Source organism: Andrographis paniculata, unplaced genomic scaffold (assembly GCF_009805555.1).
Source record: "Andrographis paniculata isolate CXL003 unplaced genomic scaffold, ASM980555v1 Contig19END, whole genome shotgun sequence".
Classification (NCBI taxonomy): domain Eukaryota; kingdom Viridiplantae; phylum Streptophyta; class Magnoliopsida; order Lamiales; family Acanthaceae; genus Andrographis; species Andrographis paniculata.
This window is the reverse complement of record NW_026137479.1, coordinates 1,127,314-1,144,651: the sequence shown is the minus strand read 5'-3', so window position 1 is coordinate 1,144,651 and position 17,338 is coordinate 1,127,314. Positions and strand designations below refer to the sequence as shown.

The 17,338-nt window shown below is 43.0% G+C and overlaps 4 protein-coding genes across 8 annotated transcripts; 2 read left to right on the top strand and 2 right to left on the bottom strand.

The window, feature by feature from the left end:
* Positions 1 to 27: 27 nt before the first annotated feature.
* LOC127242359 (glycosyltransferase family 92 protein RCOM_0530710) lies at positions 28 to 4,524 on the bottom strand. Its single transcript, XM_051261875.1, has 8 exons — positions 3,865 to 4,524; positions 2,080 to 3,709; positions 1,409 to 1,657; positions 1,100 to 1,197; positions 874 to 1,010; positions 740 to 789; positions 584 to 658; positions 28 to 496 (listed from the first exon to the last, which is right to left on the bottom strand). The coding sequence occupies exons 1-8, from the start codon at positions 3,983 to 3,985 to the stop codon at positions 28 to 30; spliced, it is 2,829 nt and encodes a 942-aa protein (XP_051117832.1). The 5' UTR covers positions 3,986 to 4,524.
* A 1,264-nt stretch (positions 4,525 to 5,788) lies between these two features.
* On the top strand, positions 5,789 to 8,681 carry LOC127242426 (small ribosomal subunit biogenesis GTPase RsgA 1, mitochondrial). The gene is made up of 5 exons (XM_051261971.1): positions 5,789 to 6,600; positions 7,167 to 7,388; positions 7,488 to 7,682; positions 7,791 to 7,984; positions 8,304 to 8,681. Exons 1-5 carry the CDS (start codon positions 5,845 to 5,847, stop codon positions 8,479 to 8,481), a joined length of 1,545 nt encoding a protein of 514 aa, XP_051117928.1. The 5' UTR covers positions 5,789 to 5,844; the 3' UTR covers positions 8,482 to 8,681.
* A 139-nt stretch (positions 8,682 to 8,820) lies between these two features.
* Positions 8,821 to 12,991, top strand: LOC127242409 (peptidyl serine alpha-galactosyltransferase-like). Of its 2 annotated transcripts, XM_051261952.1 has the most exons (9): positions 8,821 to 8,917; positions 9,191 to 9,692; positions 9,884 to 10,054; positions 10,125 to 10,368; positions 10,535 to 10,735; positions 10,828 to 11,303; positions 11,425 to 11,589; positions 11,698 to 11,941; positions 12,034 to 12,991. In XM_051261952.1, exons 2-9 carry the CDS (start codon positions 9,370 to 9,372, stop codon positions 12,745 to 12,747), a joined length of 2,538 nt encoding a protein of 845 aa, XP_051117909.1. In that variant the 5' UTR covers positions 8,821 to 8,917; positions 9,191 to 9,369; the 3' UTR covers positions 12,748 to 12,991. The 2 variants fall into 2 exon arrangements, with proteins under 2 accessions (XP_051117909.1, XP_051117917.1); XM_051261960.1 differs by having other exon boundaries at positions 8,849 to 9,692; positions 10,595 to 10,735.
* Positions 12,992 to 13,334: 343 nt separating this feature from the next.
* Positions 13,335 to 16,891, bottom strand: LOC127242398 (protein FAR1-RELATED SEQUENCE 5-like). 4 transcript variants are annotated; one of them, XM_051261946.1, is made up of 2 exons: positions 16,641 to 16,891; positions 13,335 to 15,912 (listed from the first exon to the last, which is right to left on the bottom strand). In XM_051261946.1, the coding sequence occupies exon 2, from the start codon at positions 15,886 to 15,888 to the stop codon at positions 13,336 to 13,338; it is 2,553 nt and encodes an 850-aa protein (XP_051117903.1). In that variant the 5' UTR covers positions 15,889 to 15,912; positions 16,641 to 16,891; the 3' UTR covers position 13,335. The 4 variants fall into 4 exon arrangements, with proteins under 4 accessions (XP_051117903.1, XP_051117893.1, XP_051117899.1 ...); XM_051261936.1 differs by having other exon boundaries at positions 13,335 to 16,165; positions 16,670 to 16,891; XM_051261942.1 differs by having other exon boundaries at positions 13,335 to 16,074; positions 16,670 to 16,891.
* Positions 16,892 to 17,338: the final 447 nt, after the last annotated feature.

Here is a 17,338-nt window from a genome sequence, read left to right as displayed (position 1 = left end):
CACTGATGGTGATGATTAATGCCAACTCTAGTGGTGGTGTTGGCCTCTGATCCTAATGTTAGCGGCCCTTGAGGCCATTGCCCTCAAATTGGCTCTAGCAGCCGCAGCAGATGAGTTGTACCCACTACTACTACTTCTACGACCATGCTCGCTGCCGCTGTTAAAAACCTCCATGAATTCTTCCCTCTGCAATCTCAAAGCCAACGCAGCATCCTCATCTTGGCTTGGCAATTCTCTCCCACTTTGCACACGGCGAGGGAGATGGCGGTGACGATGACGATTCTGGTTTCTTCTCTCAGACGACTCAGGGATATTCAATGCTGCCGCAAATTCTCTGACCCTCCTACTACTTCTTGCTGGAGCTGGAGGAGTTGTTCTCGCGTGACTATCTACAGCTGCTGCTTCTGCTGCCTTCCTCGCCTCCACCTCTTGGGGGAACAATAGCTGTATTGTGTTCCATAGAACCGTGTTCACCGTGCAGCAGTATCTACTATTGCTGCATTGCATTGTTTCACCATATTATCCAAAGTCAGTTTGTGTGATTAAATATATAGATATATATGGTCATGCCTACACACACTACCTGATTAGCTGCCTGCACTTGGGGCATCTCTTGCCACACTTATCAGCAGCCGAGCGCAGACATCTTTTGCAAAAACTGCACACGCAGAAGTAAAGTAAACTAATGAAGATTTTCATTGTTTTTGGTCAAGCAAAACAAATGAATGTAGTAACCTACCTGTGTCCACAAGGCGTGGTACTGGGTTCATAGCAGATCTCCAAGCAAATCTTGGTTACCAAGTTCATGTTAAGTTAGAGATCAAAGCAAATGAAAGGAAGCTAATCAGAGACAATTTATAATTCTCTTCTTACTGCGCAAGAAAGTTCCTCCCGAAGCTTATCAAAAGGCATTGCGGCAGTGGAGGTGTTCCTGCAACCCTCTTCATAACCTCCTTTTGTCTTCTCTACTTGTTTATCACTGGTTGTCTCTTCACTCTTTTTCTCACTTTCTGTAGAATACTTGGGTTGGAATCAAAGATGCAGAGAGGATTGAAAATCTTAAAACTAGTCTGGAAATTAAAGAGATTAAATGAAGAACCTTGTTTTGCGTTTGAGTCATCCACATCCACATCCTCCTCAAGGTCAAGAATCGCCACTGGTTTGGATGCCGGACTTCTCCGCTGGGCTCTGCGTTTTCTGAACCACCAACCCAATTCGATCAGTAGGACGATTATATTTATATCCTCTTTAGATACAAACGCAGCATCGCACAAGCAACTTTCTTTCGGAGACCAGTCAAGGGAATAAATAATTCATTACAACAAACAAACGCAGAAATGAAATGAACAAAGTAAAACCAAACCAAGCTTGTTTCAGAAGACACAAGGACTGGTTCTCCTGAACCAACCTTGTAGAATTTGTGGGAGGTGTTATGAAACTGTGCAAACCGGATCTTTTCTTGTGCTTCAACTGGCGGTCGGGCGTGTCTTCCACGACGAGGCTTGCAATCAGCAGTGCCTCTTCATCCCAACCGGCCATCGCCGCCACCGATCGAAACCTTGGGCTGAACAAACTCTCGTTTCTCTTCCCATTTTCCATGATTTCCGGACCCGAACCCTCTGCATTGGTCATCCTTTCCTCCTCCGGATTTCGTATTGGTTTTTAGTTTAGTGGGCAAGGAAAGGGAGAGGACTGAGGAGAGGTTCCGTAACGGTCATATTCCTTCCTTATATGAAAAGCTTAACGGCTAGTTAGAGGGTGGGTGTTGCGTGGGCATTTTAGTAATTTCGACTAGCTGTTCAAAATAACACTCCCAAATAAATGAATCCGAATTGAGTCTGAATGGAAGACGGAAATCAAGATTTAAGAGTCTATAAATGTATAGATAGTTAGATACTACTGTAATAGTAATTCCTTTCTTCTTCGACAATAAACAAACTTTTATTTCTTCTTTTTACAATAAATATATTCTATACAAATTTAAAAGTGTCCTTGTATTTCTTTGTTTGTTTGTTTGTTACCAGGTAGTAGCTAGTCTAGCCAGATGGTATGTATGTATAGTTTGAAAATCAGTTGGGCTGCCAGGGCAACAAGCCTGTGGCGGGGTCAGCGAATTGGCGAAGGACCCAGTCCCTCAAGGCGGTATCCTGAACCTCACAAAACCTGGCGGACCAATCGGGCGGCTCGACGGGTTTGGTCCCTAGGCCGGGCGCCCTGTCCTTGGAGTCCACATTCCTCTCCTCCTGCCAATCGGAGACGTAGGTGGCAACCCTCCGGTAGAACTTGTCCTTGAAGACCGCCCACACCTGGTACTTGTAATGGTTGATCACCAGCCGGGTGGTGTTGAGTTGGAGGGATCGGAACCCGGACTTGAGATGGAAATGGTGCACCACGTTGATGAGGGACGAGTTCAGCGCATCCGCCCTCACTATGCTCTTGTGCCTCTCCGTTGCAGCCGCCCTGCACGTGTACCCGCCCATTACCCCTCTCTCCGGATGCTGCTTCAGCCCAGACGGCCCGAAGCTGCGGCACCACACCCGGATTTCCCCCACCCCCTCCCCATCAGAGTAGTAGTCATCGCTGCTGCTGCTTATCACATCGTGGAGGGACCAGTGAGACGCCGCCGCCGGCATGTGAAAGAATTCATCAACGTCCGTGAATGCAACCCACTGGCAGGAATCTCGAGCCCTCAATGCGCAGTGCGCGAACCCCGCCTCTTGACTCTTGATCCAGGGCCAACTATGGCGTGTCACGTTGTGGTGCTGCTGCTGCTGATTCAAAGACTCCACCACCCGCTCCAGATCGTCGTTGCTGTTGTTGTCGTAAATGAACCATCTTTCCACTCCGATCCGGGAGTGGTACATCACCCATTCCCGCAGGAACCGAGCTTGATTCCTCACCATCGTGCACATACATACCCTGTGCTGCTGCTGCTGTTTTTGGGAGTTCCTGTCTGATTCTGCCGCCGGGATTCTTATTCGTGCAACGGAATCGAGGGCCCGCTTGCCAACGGCCTTAACGGAGACCTTAATGGGATTGGGGTCTCTGCCAAAACTAGGTGGGGCGTTAAGTACGGGGGAAGGGGTCCGGCACCTGACGATTTCCTGGGCAGCTGAAACGACGTCGCTCCGGAGAAGGGAGCCGGAGTTTGAATCCCCGATGTAGAAGAGGCACTTGTACCTGGAAGGGGCAGCAGCCTTTCCTGACCGTAGATTGAGTCCCTTCACGAAAACAATCGTTGACTCGTCATCATCATCGAAGGCGGCTTCGTACGCCAGAGAGTCCCATTTGTACGTAGGCCCTGCTGCTGCTGCTGCTGCAGGAGGTGTGAGGCTGTTCTTGTTACCCTTGCTGTTAAACGCAAGGGACACGATCATGCCATGTGTTGTTGTAGGCGCCGGGCACCGGACGATCTGCAGGTCGTTTTCGTCTCTGGTTTCTAGCCAAGTCGGTGGGGATTGCTGGAGCTGCGGCGATGATGAGTTCGTGGACGCGTAGTAGTAGATGCAGGTGAGATCAGCTTTGGTTAATAAAGCAGCCGACGATGACGGCGGCGGCGGCCGGTGGTATTTCAGGAATAGCAGAGCTTCGTCAGGAAGGAGAACTCTTTCTCGGACTGAGATCGCTGCTGGAGTTGCGGAGTTCTCGCCGACAATCATCTCCATCGTCGCCGGATTATTCCATCTGGATACCAATCTGGGCTGATGACCTTCCGGTTGCAATAAATACATCAAATTACATTCTAATACACAAATCACTTGAAATTGTAAGGAGTAATCAAGAATAATTTCAGCAAAATCCCAACCAAGGCACACTCACTTACACTCGGAAAATGAATGAATAAATATATAAATAAATAAATACCTTGGAAAAGGAGGAGGCGGAGGGTGGAGAAGTTAGTGAGGAGGGCGAAGAGGAGGAGTATGCACCAGAATAATAGCACAATCCAGGGCGAAACTCCCCGTCTGCTACGATGATCATTCATGGTGACGTGACGACCAATTCAAGGGTGAGTGTTGGATTTCAGAATTATTGTAACTTGTTCTTCTTCGTTCTTTCTTTCTTTCTATTCAGCAGCTAGCAATGCTACCCTACCATTCAGTATGAGTATGAGTATGAGTAGCTGCTGCAGGCAGCTCGCCTCTTTCCTCGTCGGCCTCATATATCCTCCTTCCTCTCTTCTGTAAAGAGAAGAGAAGAGAAGAGAAGCCAAAACGCATCGATCATCATGATTACGATTGACTCAAAATTAAATTGGTGCGTTTGTTCGTATTTGGGATGAGGCGTGTGTTGAATAATCCAATCCATTCTAAAATCTTCCTCAAGCCAAGTGGGGCTGGCACTACTAGCTAATTTTGAAACTTGTTTTGCCTGATCGACAATTGACATTTCTAGTCTCCTCTGCCTGTTCAGGTAAATAAATTACTTTTATCGGATGGATCCCTAAATATACATATCATCGCCACTGCTAATGATGCTTCTGCCGCTGGTACTATCCATATCCTTCCTTCCTTCCGTCTATTTATCACACTACTATTATTGTCTACTACTTTGACTTGATATATACTGCTGCTAGCGCGCAAACATGTGCTATGGTATAAATGGTTAAAATAATATTAAATAAATAATTAATTGTATTGACAAGAACAACCATTCATCCGGCTGAACAATCATTCGTTCAGACGATTCATTGGTCGTCCAATCAAGCGATCAACTAACTGCCCTTTTAAGCGACTGAATTACTGTCTGACCAAGTGACCCGCAGGCGATTAATAGGTCGTTAATATAAGCGACCAATTAACAGACTTCTTTCTTCGCCCGATCAATTAACTGACCTTTCCTCTTTCTCCGACCTCCGTGTCTGCCATCTCATCTTTCTTTGTCTGACGTTCATTTTGACCGACCTCCGTGTCTGCCATCTCATCTTTTTTCGCCCGACTTTCTTTTTAGACCGACCTCCATATAGGCTGTTTCACTCTTCTTTGCCCGACTTGCTCTTTCGACCGACAGCTCAATACATTATTATTATTATTATTATTATTTGTATTCACCAATATTATGTCGCACCTGCGCTGTAATAGTATAAATATATATACTCCAGAGCCTCCCTTTCCCTTCCCCTTGTTCATTCATTATTTGTATTGCATTTACATTACTAACCATAGGAAAAGCAAGGGAAAGGGAAAGGATAGGGCCCAATTACTAGTATAGTCTTGCCGTGTAGGATTCGTCTTCTAGTACTACTATATTTTTACACAGTCAACGTCCACCTCTATTTTACTATTATTATTATCAATAAAAAGAAAAATGGTTGGACTCAAGTTATTATATGTGATTACTTGGAAATGGACATTTCGTCTGCACTATGGAATTCTCTAATACAGTGAGAGTGAGTGGCAGTTTCAATATTAAAGGCTTCCTAATTTGAGTCATAAATGATAAAGATAGATATATAGATGATACGATAACTACGTGAAAGGTTCATATTAAAAGATTATTATTATTTTAATTGAATACTGAGTGTATAAAGAAAGAGACGGGGCAATGGCAAAACACATATAATAAAAGATTTATTCAATTAAATGCTTGCTTGTTTCATTCATATTATGAGACACGATTTATTTCAATATTGTATTCAAGAGGAACGAACTGTATTTCTTATGAAAGGGCCTTCTAAATCAAAGCCCAATAGGCCCAATAAAAAATGTAACTTGAATTGAGTATGGGCTTGGGCTGTTGCCAGAGATGGCCGATTATTCCAGCGGTTTCGGCTGGCGGTGTGGATACACATAACATCCATACTCCAACGCAGTATATTGTCTATATGTATATATCTTTACTTCTATGCCCTTCTCTCTTCTTCTTCTCTGTTTCCGCTCTGTTTCGGTGTTTGTTGTGTTGTATTGTTGTGTTTGCTCTCTCGATCTCAGCTTTATACACGTGTCTACCATGACAATTGCTTCGGTTTCCATCCTCCGTCAAAAATTGCCGCCCTGCTTCTCCGCCGCCGCCCTCTGTCCGCGACGTTTCATTTATGCGGCGGCTCGCCACCATCTGAACCCAACGAATGTCAGAAGGCAGCACCCGCAGCAGCAGCCTCAGAAAAACCTTCTCAAAGCTCGGGAAAGCTTCAAGAAGCAATTCTCATCTCTATCTCCAGCTCTTTCACCCGACGACAAGCCTGTTCTGAAGGAAAATGAGGCGATCGGCACTGTCGCCGCGTCGCATGCCAATTTCATGCGCGTAGTTGTGAATTCGGCTTCGCAGCCGCTGGAAGATTCCGGAAGTTTGGGAGTGGAATTGCTGTGCGTGGTGAAGGCTGTGTTGAAGAAAATAAAAAGGAGAGTGCTTGTGGGGGATAAGGTGCTTGTAGGTTCGGTCGACTGGGTTGATAGGAGAGGAATGATTGAAAATATTTTTCAGCGGAAGAGTGAGATTTTGGATCCTCCTGTGGCGAATGTAGACCATCTAGTAGTCCTATTCTCTTTGGTGCAGCCTAAACTCGAACCTTTTATGCTTACTCGATTCCTTGTGGAGGCTGAATCTACTAATATTCCATTCACTCTTGCCTTGAATAAAACCGAGCTTGTTGATGAAGCGGTATGAAGTCTCTATTTCACTGTATGAGTTGCTTCAGCATTAATTCCTTTATTGATGGCTCGAGATCTAATTCACGTTAGACGTACTTTCTCACAACTGGATTTGAGTTCCTACTGTTATCGAACGAGCACATGCTGCTCAACTGGATTTTTTTTTTTTTTTTTCTTAGGGTAAATGCGAGTTGTTTTTGATGATCCTTATCTTCTTTTTTCAAGGTGATAAGACTTTGTTGATAATAGCTTTTAGAACGCTGTCACTTCTTTTTGCGCAGGTTTCTCACACTGTTGCATTTTGGTGTAACTTACATTTTCAGAATCTTTTTCATAATTAGTTAGATCTGTCAGCGTAGGAAATTTGATGATGTGACATTTGTAGAATGTTTGATAGGAGTAGTAGTTAAACAAACAATTTGGTTTCTAAGCTCATCAGTCTAATAATTGCTGGTCTAATTTGCTCACATATTTCTCGTGTTATTCCAAGCCTGTGCTCCCTTGAGTCCCTGTTTTATGGTAGCATGCTTTCTGCTACAACATTTTAAGCTCTTCGGTGAAATTTGACTTTTGAAGATACTGAGGGGTTGGAAATCTCGGCTTCGCGGCTGGGGCTATGAGGCAGTTTTCTGCAGTGTTGATACTAAACTAGGAGTCGACACTCTGCAATTCATTTTGAGAGATCAAACATCTGTAATTGTTGGTCCCAGTGGTGTTGGTAAATCAAGTTTGATCAATGCCTTAAGAGGCAATAAAAGTGTTACTGGTGCTACTGAAGACGACAATTGGTTTGAACCTGTATGTTCTCTTTACCACTATGCTTGCTTTTCATATTGTATGCAAATCCTTATCTATGTGAGTATAGTGATGCCTCCCCGCTATCAATCAAATGTTTAGATTCTAGGTAGTAAGTGGTTTGAAGAGCAGCGAGTTGGGGAAGTGTCGGCTAGGAGTGGAAGAGGAAAGCATACCACTAGGAATGTTTCGTTGCTACCACTGTCTGGTGGAGGATATCTTGCTGACACCCCTGGATTCAGCCTGCCTAGTTTGTTCAAAGTAACAAAGCAATCCCTTGCACAGTACTTCCCAGAGGTTTCTGCTCTCAACTCTTCTTTTATTGCCTTAAATCTTTGCATAATAGAAATCATCCACACAGCGAGAGTCAATTGGAAATGGATGAATGATTTGTTGAATATTTAGATCCGGAAAATGCTGGAAGCTGGCGGACCTGGAAAATGCTTGTTCAGCGACTGCTTGCATCTAGGTGAAAGAGGATGCCTTGTGAGAGGAGACTGGGAAAGATATTCCTATTATCTTCAATTGCTTGATGAAATTCGAGTTAGAGAAGAGTTTCAGCTGAGGACCGTCGGGACTAAAAGAGAGAGTGATGTGAGGTATGCTGCGTTAGAAAAATAAGTAAATAACCTGCTATTTCTTACTGCAGTATGTCAGACATCGATGTGCTGATGTTTAGAGCAATACTTGCTTGACATACATAACTAGCAGGCGTGTCTCCACTGCTGAAACTTTTATGTAGTCTTCCTATTTGCTAAGTGTTTGGAGCAGCACTTGATCACTTAGCAACTAGAAATGAGATTGTTTGTTTGTTTGTTTGTTTTGTTGAATTCTTCAAGGTTAACAACTATCACAGCCTGTTTCTTATTATCCAACTGGATTAACTTTCTTCTTATATTCGAAATGGAATTGGGTTAGGGTCAAGGTGGGAGAACATGGGGTGAAGCAAGCTGAGCCAAGATTGGAACCCAAGAAGCACAGGAGACAATCTCGGAAGAAGTTGAATCAGTCGCTACTGGATGAGTTGGATGAACTTGATGATGACGAAGATGAACAAGATAACGAAAAAAACACCTTTATCGAGGCAGGGCAGTGAAGATAATCAAGAATACCCTACCTGTAGTAAGGATACATGCATGCATGTGTACATACATACATACATACTTGGTGATTATATTTTACCCAACCCGATGTTATGCTTCCCTTCCCTCCTCTTCCCTCGCTATCTTGTAAGTAATATCACTCACTGTGAAGGGATTCCTTCTGTAATATCACTGGAAACAATATTTTCTTAGAGCGGATGGAGTTAATGCGGGTGATAGAGAATTGACTGATTTTGTGTTTTATATCTTTCCTGTAAACAATCTTCACTACTACTAGGGACAGGATCGTTCTGTAAACCTCCATCTCCATCTCCACCTCCACCTCCACCTCCACATTAATGATTGATCATGGTCATTCTGCTCCCTCTCCCGGATGCCATGGTGTAATAAGTACTCGCCGCTTCTTATGCGTGCACCAGGGAAGAACAGGTCGTTTTGAGTTCTTCCATTAGTTGTATAAGTATGATATTTAAAGACACGCAATGTGATTATTTTTGTATTTTATTTTTTATTACTCTAATTAGTTATCCACTTATCCCATTCCATACCATGCAAAAGAACTTCAGACGCCGTCGATCTTTTATGAAAATCTGGTGGATCATTTCCAGTGAAATTTCCGACGACAATTGCTTGCTTGCTTGCTAGCTTGCGTCGGTTGTTTATATAGAAATATTGGTTTGGTTTGATGATCCAACTACGCAGGCAGGTCAACAGTTCAAATTCTCTCCGGCTATTGTTGAATCGTTTCCGTGCGATCTTGCGTCCCTGCCATCGGATTGAATCCAAAGGAAAATGATTGCAGAGAAGGGCGATTATGAAGGAAATTCACATTTCAGATCTCTCTAGGGACCGCCGATTGCTGCAGTTATTGGCATTTGACAATGGCGATTGGAAGATTCCATTTCTTATTGGTGGCGACCGTGGTAGTGTCGATGAGCCGAGGCGGAGCGCAGAAATCTTCCCACGACGCGGTGGTTGGGGCGGCGCCGTACAGGATCCACACGCTGTTCTCGGTGGAGTGTCAGACATACTCCGATTGGCAAACGGTAGGTCTCATGCATAGCTTCCGTAAAGCCAAACAACCCGGCCTGATTACTCGCCTGCTCAGCTGTACCGAGGAACGGAAGAAAACGTATAGAGGCATGGACTTGGCCCCAACGCTTCAAGTTCCGTCAATGAGTCACAACCCTAGGACGGGTGACTGGTGAGCGAACAAGTGCTGTGCATTCATGCATTTACATGCAATACAATACAATCATTTCTCTTCGATGTTGAATCTTCGACTTCTTATTGCGACTATGATTCTTTTCTACGAGAGTCGGACATATTACCCCTGCTATAGATTGAGAACAGATTCTAATGGTAGGTTATATAACTGGTGGTGCTTATGGGCAGGTATCCTGCAATTAATAAGCCAGCTGGAGTAGTTCACTGGCTTAAACACAGCAAACATGTAAACAATGTCGATTGGGTGGTTATTCTAGATCCGGACATGATCATTCGAGGTCCAATCATACCATGGGAGCTTGGTGCAGAGAAAGGGAGGCCTGTCTCAGCATACTACGGGTAATTATAGGTATCCACCTCCTTCAACATTTCCTTGATGATTTTTCATAGTAGTTGTATTCTTTGCCAGGTACTTGGTAGGATGTGACAATGTTCTTGCTAAACTGCACACAAAGCATCCTCAACTCTGCGACAAGGTTGGTGGCCTCTTAGCAATGCATATTGACGACCTCCGTGATTTGGCGCATATTTGGCTATCTAAAACTGAACAAGTACGCGAGGATAGAGCTCATTGGGCTACTGATTACACCGGTGATATATATGGAGAAGGGTGGATCAGTGAGATGTATGGATACTCTTTTGGGGCTGCAGAGGTAACTCTGTTTTGATATCCATCTATATATTCCGTTGTCTCTTAGTGTATCTAAAATATTTATCATTGTCCAGTTCTTTGCAGCTAATCCTAGCTTCACCTTTCAGTAGGTAATAATTAAGTACACAGTGGTGTATGAATGACGCATGTCGTCTTGTTTTCATCAGGTCGGGCTTCGCCACAAGATAAATGATAATTTGATGATTTATCCCGGATATGTTCCTCAGGAGGGCGTTGAACCAATTCTTTTGCATTATGGTTTGCCTTTCACTGTTGGAAACTGGTCGTTCAGTAAATTAGATCATCATGAAGACAACATCGTGTATGAGTGTGGACAGCTCTTTCCCGAACCTCCTTATCCTAGAGATGTATGAAATTCTGCCATACCCTACGATGCTTTTTAACACTGTAATGATTGAATTGAGTGGTTGTTGAGTTGATATTTTACATTGTCTTACAGGTGGATGAAATGGAGAGGGATCCAAACAAAAGGAGAGCACTGTTTCTAAGTATAGAATGCATAAATACGATCAATGAAGGCCTGCTATTGCATCATGCAGCACGCGGTTGCCCCAAGCCAAAACAGTCGAAATACCTAAGTTTCTTGAGAAGCAAAGCTTTTGCAGAACTAACCCAGCCAAAACATCTCACTCCTGCCACTCGAAGAATGATGGAAGAAAACACTCGGAAGCAAGATGTTGGGGAGCCTGAAAAGCAGTGTCCAAAAATACATACTCTTTTCTCAACACAATGCTTCCCTTACTTCGATTGGCAGACAGTGGGGCTCATACGCAGTTTCCACCTGAGTGGTCAGCCAGGGAATATCACAAGACTTTTGAGCTGCACGGAGGAAGAGCTGAAGGAATACAAGGGACATAATCTTGCTCCAACTCATTATGTGCCATCCATGAGCCGGCATCCCTTAACCGGAGACTGGTAATTGGTTTCTGAGAATGCTCTTGCTATCTTTATGTGGTTAAGAACCATATATAACACTGCATTCATTGACAATAAAGCAAGTTGGAAAGATTTATGCACATCAGAAAGCCTCTTTCAGGTATCCAGCTATTAATAAACCAGCTGCTGTGCTGCATTGGATCAACCATGTAAAGACTGATGCAGAATATGTTGTGATCCTGGAGCCAGATATGATCATGAAAGGACCAATTACGCCGTGGGAGTTCAATGCAGACAAAGGAAGGCCTGTTTCTGCTCCCAATGAGTAAGACTCTCAAGCATGTCCAAACTCTTATTGAGCAGATTTTCTACTAAAGGATATAGATTACCAAATGCCGGTTGCCGCTGGCTTCATTGTCTTTCTGGATGCTAGATATCTAATTGGCTGTGACAACGAGCTTGCCAGGGCTCACACTCACAACCCTGGTGCGTGTGACAAGGTTGGTGGTGTGATCATAATGCACATTAGGGATCTCAGGAGATTTTCTTCCCTTTGGCTGCATAAAACTAAGCAACTCCGGGCTGATGTGGGTCACTGGTCCAAATATTACACAGGAGATATTTACAATGCGGGTTGGCTAAGTGAGATGTATGGCTATGCCTTTGCTGCGGCAGAGGTATTTTCATCCTTAAATTTATCAGCTTCTACTACCTTCACTTTGAGCATCTTTTGGTCTTCACAAAACTTGTTTGACATTTGTTGATGCAGTTGAACATGAGGCACAAGATCAGCAGCAATATATTGATTTACCCAGGACACATGCCTGCGCCCGGTGTAAGCTACAGGGTGTACCATTACGGCTTAGAATTCCGGGTTGGTAACTGGAGCTTCGACAAGGCTAAGTATAGACATCTGGATGTGGTTAACAAATGCTGGGTGAGGTTTCCTGATCCTCCTGATCCGTCAACCCTTCATCACTCAGAAAAGTACATTTTGCAGCGCGATTTGCTTAGCATAGATTGTGTCAATTCTTTGAACGAAGCTCTACGCCGTCACGACGAAAGAAAGAAGTGCTCAGATATAAAATCCTTGCCCACTGGGGCTCAACCTACCCCAGATCTGGCTTCCCAGTCCACTTCTACTCGGAAGAGTCCCAGTCTACCTTCATTGCCCGCCTCGACACCGAATCCTCCTTCCTCACCCCCACCCCACCGTGAGATTACCACTAAAATTGAGAAATCTATGAAGCTTGAAAATTTGGAGAATATTGATGCTGATAAGGATATATCAGATCTGCGGAATAAATTACAAGACTTGGCACCGCCAGGAGCGGCTAATCAAGCATTTAGATCAATGAGGTTGCGGATAATTGGGTTATGGACATTCTCTGTGGTTGGTTTTGTAGCAGTGATAGCAATGGTGATTTACAGACACAAAGGTCAAAGGAAAAGAGGTAAAACTCACAAGATCAGTAGAAGATAAACGTACTCTACCCCGGGTAGAATAGAATAGTTTAGTTTCCTTAGGCTAAGAATGTCTTGCAGATTGCCCTCAACGTATGTTAAAATAATGTATGATGAGTGCAAGTGCAAGCACAAACAATCTTGATTCTACTGAATCACCATTGCCTTACATTTTTGTAGATATACAAAATCTTATATCACAAAGATCAATGATAATAAAGTCCCCATCCAAACTTTCTTCTTGCTCATTCAATAATTTTCTTAATAATTACTCAATCATCTCATGGATAGAACATTTAGCAACTGCAGCAACTTTATATCACGGAAAGCTGAACATGCAAAATGTGCATCCTGCATCATATATACAACTATGTTCCCAATATACACGAACGATGGTAGGGGAGGGGCAGGAGACCACAGGCCTCAATGGAAAACTGCAGGGATATCACCCGACCACTATAAAATCATAAAATACTTTTCGACAAAATGTACAATGATGTGATAGACCATTGAGTAGCCACAGCAGTTCACACTAATCTACAAACGAAATGGGCTCCCGGATACTTACAGTTCATTTTTCCCAGCCAAATTTATGGGAGAAATAACTTCAAGCCCGTGCATCTCTGGTCCATCGCTTCAAGATATAGTGTCCAGGTACTAGCTTTATGTTCCTATAATCAAGCACTTTCAGTGCATGGCTACACAAAATTCCTACAGACTGAAACATCCTACAACTGCAGGCAACAGATTCATCTTCTGAACTGTATAGAACTCTGTGATGACGAACTCGACCATACGCGCCTACTTTATACTCAACTGATGACAAATTGTCACTACATTGGCCTATCACATTGTTGAGATAGCTCTCATACTCTTGCTGAAACATCTTAAAAATTACGGGGGTGTATATTTCCCTCATTTGCTTCAGCATTATAACATCTCCTATTAGTCTCGGCACATGCTGGCCCATGTCATAAGTAGCTTCCAATTCTTTGTAACGCAAACCATTGATTGCCCTCCCAAAGTGCTTGAGAAATTGAAGAACATGGGATTGAAGCTTAAGATACTTCTTCAAGCTTGCTACAGAATCATCAGACAGCAACACTGCTTCTATGTCAGCTAAGAAGATATTCTTACAATATGGTAATGCCCATTTCTCTCGTTCTGCAAAAACTGCATGGAGCCATCCATTCTCCCACAGACCATACGCATCTAGCATGATCTTCCAGGAGTTAACAAATGCTTCCTCATCCAGATTGTAAATGCAACCACAAAGATCTGTGGAAAAAGAATCTGAACCAACAACCACATGACCAAGATATTTAAGGGCATTCTGATAGGTTTGCCAGGTGCATATTTTGTGCTGAGTTTGGGGGAGCTCAGAAGAGATCACTTCACATATAATTGCATCTCTATCGGATAAAATTGTCTTGGGGAATTTTCCAGACACTGCTTTTACAAAAGTTCGGAGTAGCCACTTAAAAGATTGAGCAGTATCATCATACAGAAATGCAGCACCAAAGACCAGGAGTTGCTTATGATTATTTACTCCAAAAAACACAACCAACGGTCGCAAATCTTTGTTTAGTTTGGAGGTGGTATCAAAGCAAACTACATCACCAAAGTCACCATAGTCCACCAACATTTTCTCATCAGCCCAAAAGAAATTGGTCATTTCCTCGTCCACATCAAGCTGTACAGCATAATAGAAAGATGAATCCTTCAATTTCTTGCCCTGAAGATACTGGTGAATAAATTCTGCTTCATCCTGCCTGATGCTACACACTCGCTTAGATGTAAGACGCATCTCATGATCTATAGGATCGTACAAGAAATCATCCTGAATTTTTGTCAATACCAATTCAGTAAGTGATCTGGGTGGCATATTGGAACCGGATGTGCTTGATTCCATATTATGATCTGTCAAGGGCCTCTTTTGTGACCTCAGCATTCGAACTTTACATGCAGGTACAAGCTCATGATTATGATGTTCTTCAAAGTGGGTGACTCGGTATCTACCATCAGCCTGACGGGAAATGACTAACTGAGCCATGCAGCCAACTCTGGTTTCCTTTCGAGGCCTCTTCACCTTTAAGCCTCTTTTATCATTCTGGCGATAACCTTCCCTATAGCAAGTATATCTCCTAGATGCCACAGATCCATCTTTTTTACTTCTATTTACATAGTCCTTCCGAACACTGAAACCTAGATGCGCAGCATATGCATTATAGAACTCATAAGCATGATCCTCTGAATCAAAACCCATTCCCAGTTTTGGTACCCCATCTGGCCCTGGAGAAGCAGCTGAATCAGCCTCAACAGCCTCAACAAAGGATATTCTTTTCTGTGAAGGTAATAAATGAGCTGTGAAGGGCGTCACAAACTCATGATTGTGCCTGGTTTCAAAATGGATGACACGGTATTTACCATTCGTTTGGCGTGTGATGGTCATATGTGCCAGGCAACCAGTTCGAGTTTCTTTACGGGATTTGTTCATGTTTGCCTCACGCTTGTTAGACCCGTAGCCTTGCCTGTGACATGTATACCTCCTTGATACCACCAAACCTGTAACTTTACTTCGATTCACAAAATCTTTCCTGATGCTGAAACCTTCCATGAGAGCATATTTATTGTAACACTTGTATGCATGCTCCTCAGTTTCAAACTCCACACCAAGTTGTGGTACTACATACTCACCAGCTTCTTCTTTTATAGTTTGGACAGATCCAGGACAGGTATCAGAAGGGGTCTCAGAGTTTGGAGAAACATGCCCACTCTTAGCATCAATACCCTGCTGGTTCCTACTGGAGATGAAACCACTATGATCATTCAGCCTACCCTCAGTAGATTGCCCATTGTTACCACTATCAACAGATGTACCATTGTGGCTAGAGAGCTCCTGCTCAACATCACTACCAACACTTCTTTCATCTGAGGAAGAATTAAGGCAACTATATGTGCTCTCACTATCTATGCCCATACCATTTCGACTGACAGATGTTTTCCCATTGACAAAGATCACTTCGGCAGTGCCATATTTAAAGTTTGGAGCGTCAACTATGGGTTTTTCATCAGCATCCACTTGACATGTTGGATTAGCTTTCTTCCCCACACCACCTTGAAAATGATTGCTCACCCTAGCAATCAAGCCAGGGTCCATCAACCTTCATCACAGGGGAGAAACCTGAAACAGGATGAATACTTCAACATATTGTCAATGCACTCAAGAACATATCCAGCTTCCTTCTCAATGTGCAAACTAGGCATGATCATGAAGCTATCAACGATGGCCAGGCCAAGAATCATTAATTGATAAGATGATCAAGAACTCTCTGATGTTAAAGAACTGCAACCAAATTCCCAAGATTACTTAATCATTGCTAAAATCAAAACAAGCCGGAGCAGCATAATTAATCATCAATTTCCATTCCTCCGCACTGCGTACAACATATGCATTAGCCTGTTACTTGTTTATTTTTGTTCACGAGTGCGTATGAAATTACATCAAATTCAAGTTCGCAGCTTTCCCAAAAACACACAAAACATGCAAACACCAAATTACACTCCATGGGCAAAAAGAAAAAGTTTAGAGAAAAAGAAAGTGATTCAATAAATAGAACTCCGTCAAGAAAAAAAGCACAATTGATGGGAGCTCGATCATTCGTATCTTTCTCGTTTGCGCACGATAGAAGGAAGAAGGTGCAGAAGAAGAAACGAAGACTTATAAATATTGATTTAGCAGCGACGCCAAGAATTCAAAAAATTACATGCGCGTGGATGAAATTATAACATTCTGGTAATTATGGAATTTCAACTTCAGATCCATATGACAAAAAAAAAAAAAAAAAAAAAAAAAAAAAAACAATTTGCTTTCGTAAGTTTTGAGTTTCACAGTTGATCCACGAAACGTACGGTGGTGGTAGAGAGAGAGGTGGGGGAACCTGAGAGAGGATAAAAGCACAGAACGACGTCGGATCTGGACTGCCGATTAGGGTAGAGAGAGAAGAATAGGGGAGCGGCGCCTCTGCTGTAGCTTTCTTGCAATCCTATCCAGTGAGAAAGAAGAAACAACAGACATCAGAGTAGCGACTTTAAGTTGCATACCACGCTTTCATCGTATATCGCGTCGCGTGTTATTGCACAAAAGCCTAGCGTTCAGTCCGGTGCACTGCACTGCATACAGTAGTAGTAGTTTTTATCTGACGTATTAAAAAAATATGGAGAAATAATGTATGCCATTTTACACATGTTTTAAATTAGAAATGAAATTGTATAAGATATGGTTCGTCGATACTATAGTGTAGTGTAGTAACAGGAAAACTTGTAGTGAGAAGGGGCCAGCCTTAATTAATTGGGTAGGGTGTTACCGGATCCTCTCTCCCCTCTCCACTCCCCTAATAAATATTCCATCCTATATATTGTTAAAATAACAAAGAAACAAGTATACAAATCTATAGTAGGGAGTGAGGAAAGCCTACACTCCAAGTGATATTCATTATCAAATGTACTGGCGAACAAGAAGGTGAATTTTTTAACGTGCCTTGATCACAAGGGATTTAATAGAGCAAATGTCTCTACACATGAATCAACTAAGGACAGACACAGTGTTC

Coding starts and splice junctions, on each gene's coding strand:
- LOC127242359 (XM_051261875.1), bottom strand. CDS start 3,985: ATGAATGATCATCGTAGCAGACGGGGAGTTTCGCCCTGGATTGTGCTA. Junction 1,658..2,079: donor ACAGGCTTGTTGCCCTGGCA/GCCCAACTGATT, acceptor AAACTAAAAACC/AATACGAAATCCGGAGGAGG. Junction 1,011..1,099: donor TGACTCAAACGCAAAACAAG/GTTCTTCATTTA, acceptor AGTATTCTACAG/AAAGTGAGAAAAAGAGTGAA.
- LOC127242426 (XM_051261971.1), top strand. CDS start 5,845: ATGCCCTTCTCTCTTCTTCTTCTCTGTTTCCGCTCTGTTTCGGTGTTT. Junction 6,601..7,166: donor CCGAGCTTGTTGATGAAGCG/GTATGAAGTCTC, acceptor TGACTTTTGAAG/ATACTGAGGGGTTGGAAATC. Junction 7,985..8,303: donor AAAAGAGAGAGTGATGTGAG/GTATGCTGCGTT, acceptor GAATTGGGTTAG/GGTCAAGGTGGGAGAACATG.
- LOC127242409 (XM_051261952.1), top strand. CDS start 9,370: ATGGCGATTGGAAGATTCCATTTCTTATTGGTGGCGACCGTGGTAGTG. Junction 9,693..9,883: donor AACCCTAGGACGGGTGACTG/GTGAGCGAACAA, acceptor GCTTATGGGCAG/GTATCCTGCAATTAATAAGC. Junction 11,304..11,424: donor CATCCCTTAACCGGAGACTG/GTAATTGGTTTC, acceptor AGCCTCTTTCAG/GTATCCAGCTATTAATAAAC.
- LOC127242398 (XM_051261946.1), bottom strand. CDS start 15,888: ATGGACCCTGGCTTGATTGCTAGGGTGAGCAATCATTTTCAAGGTGGT.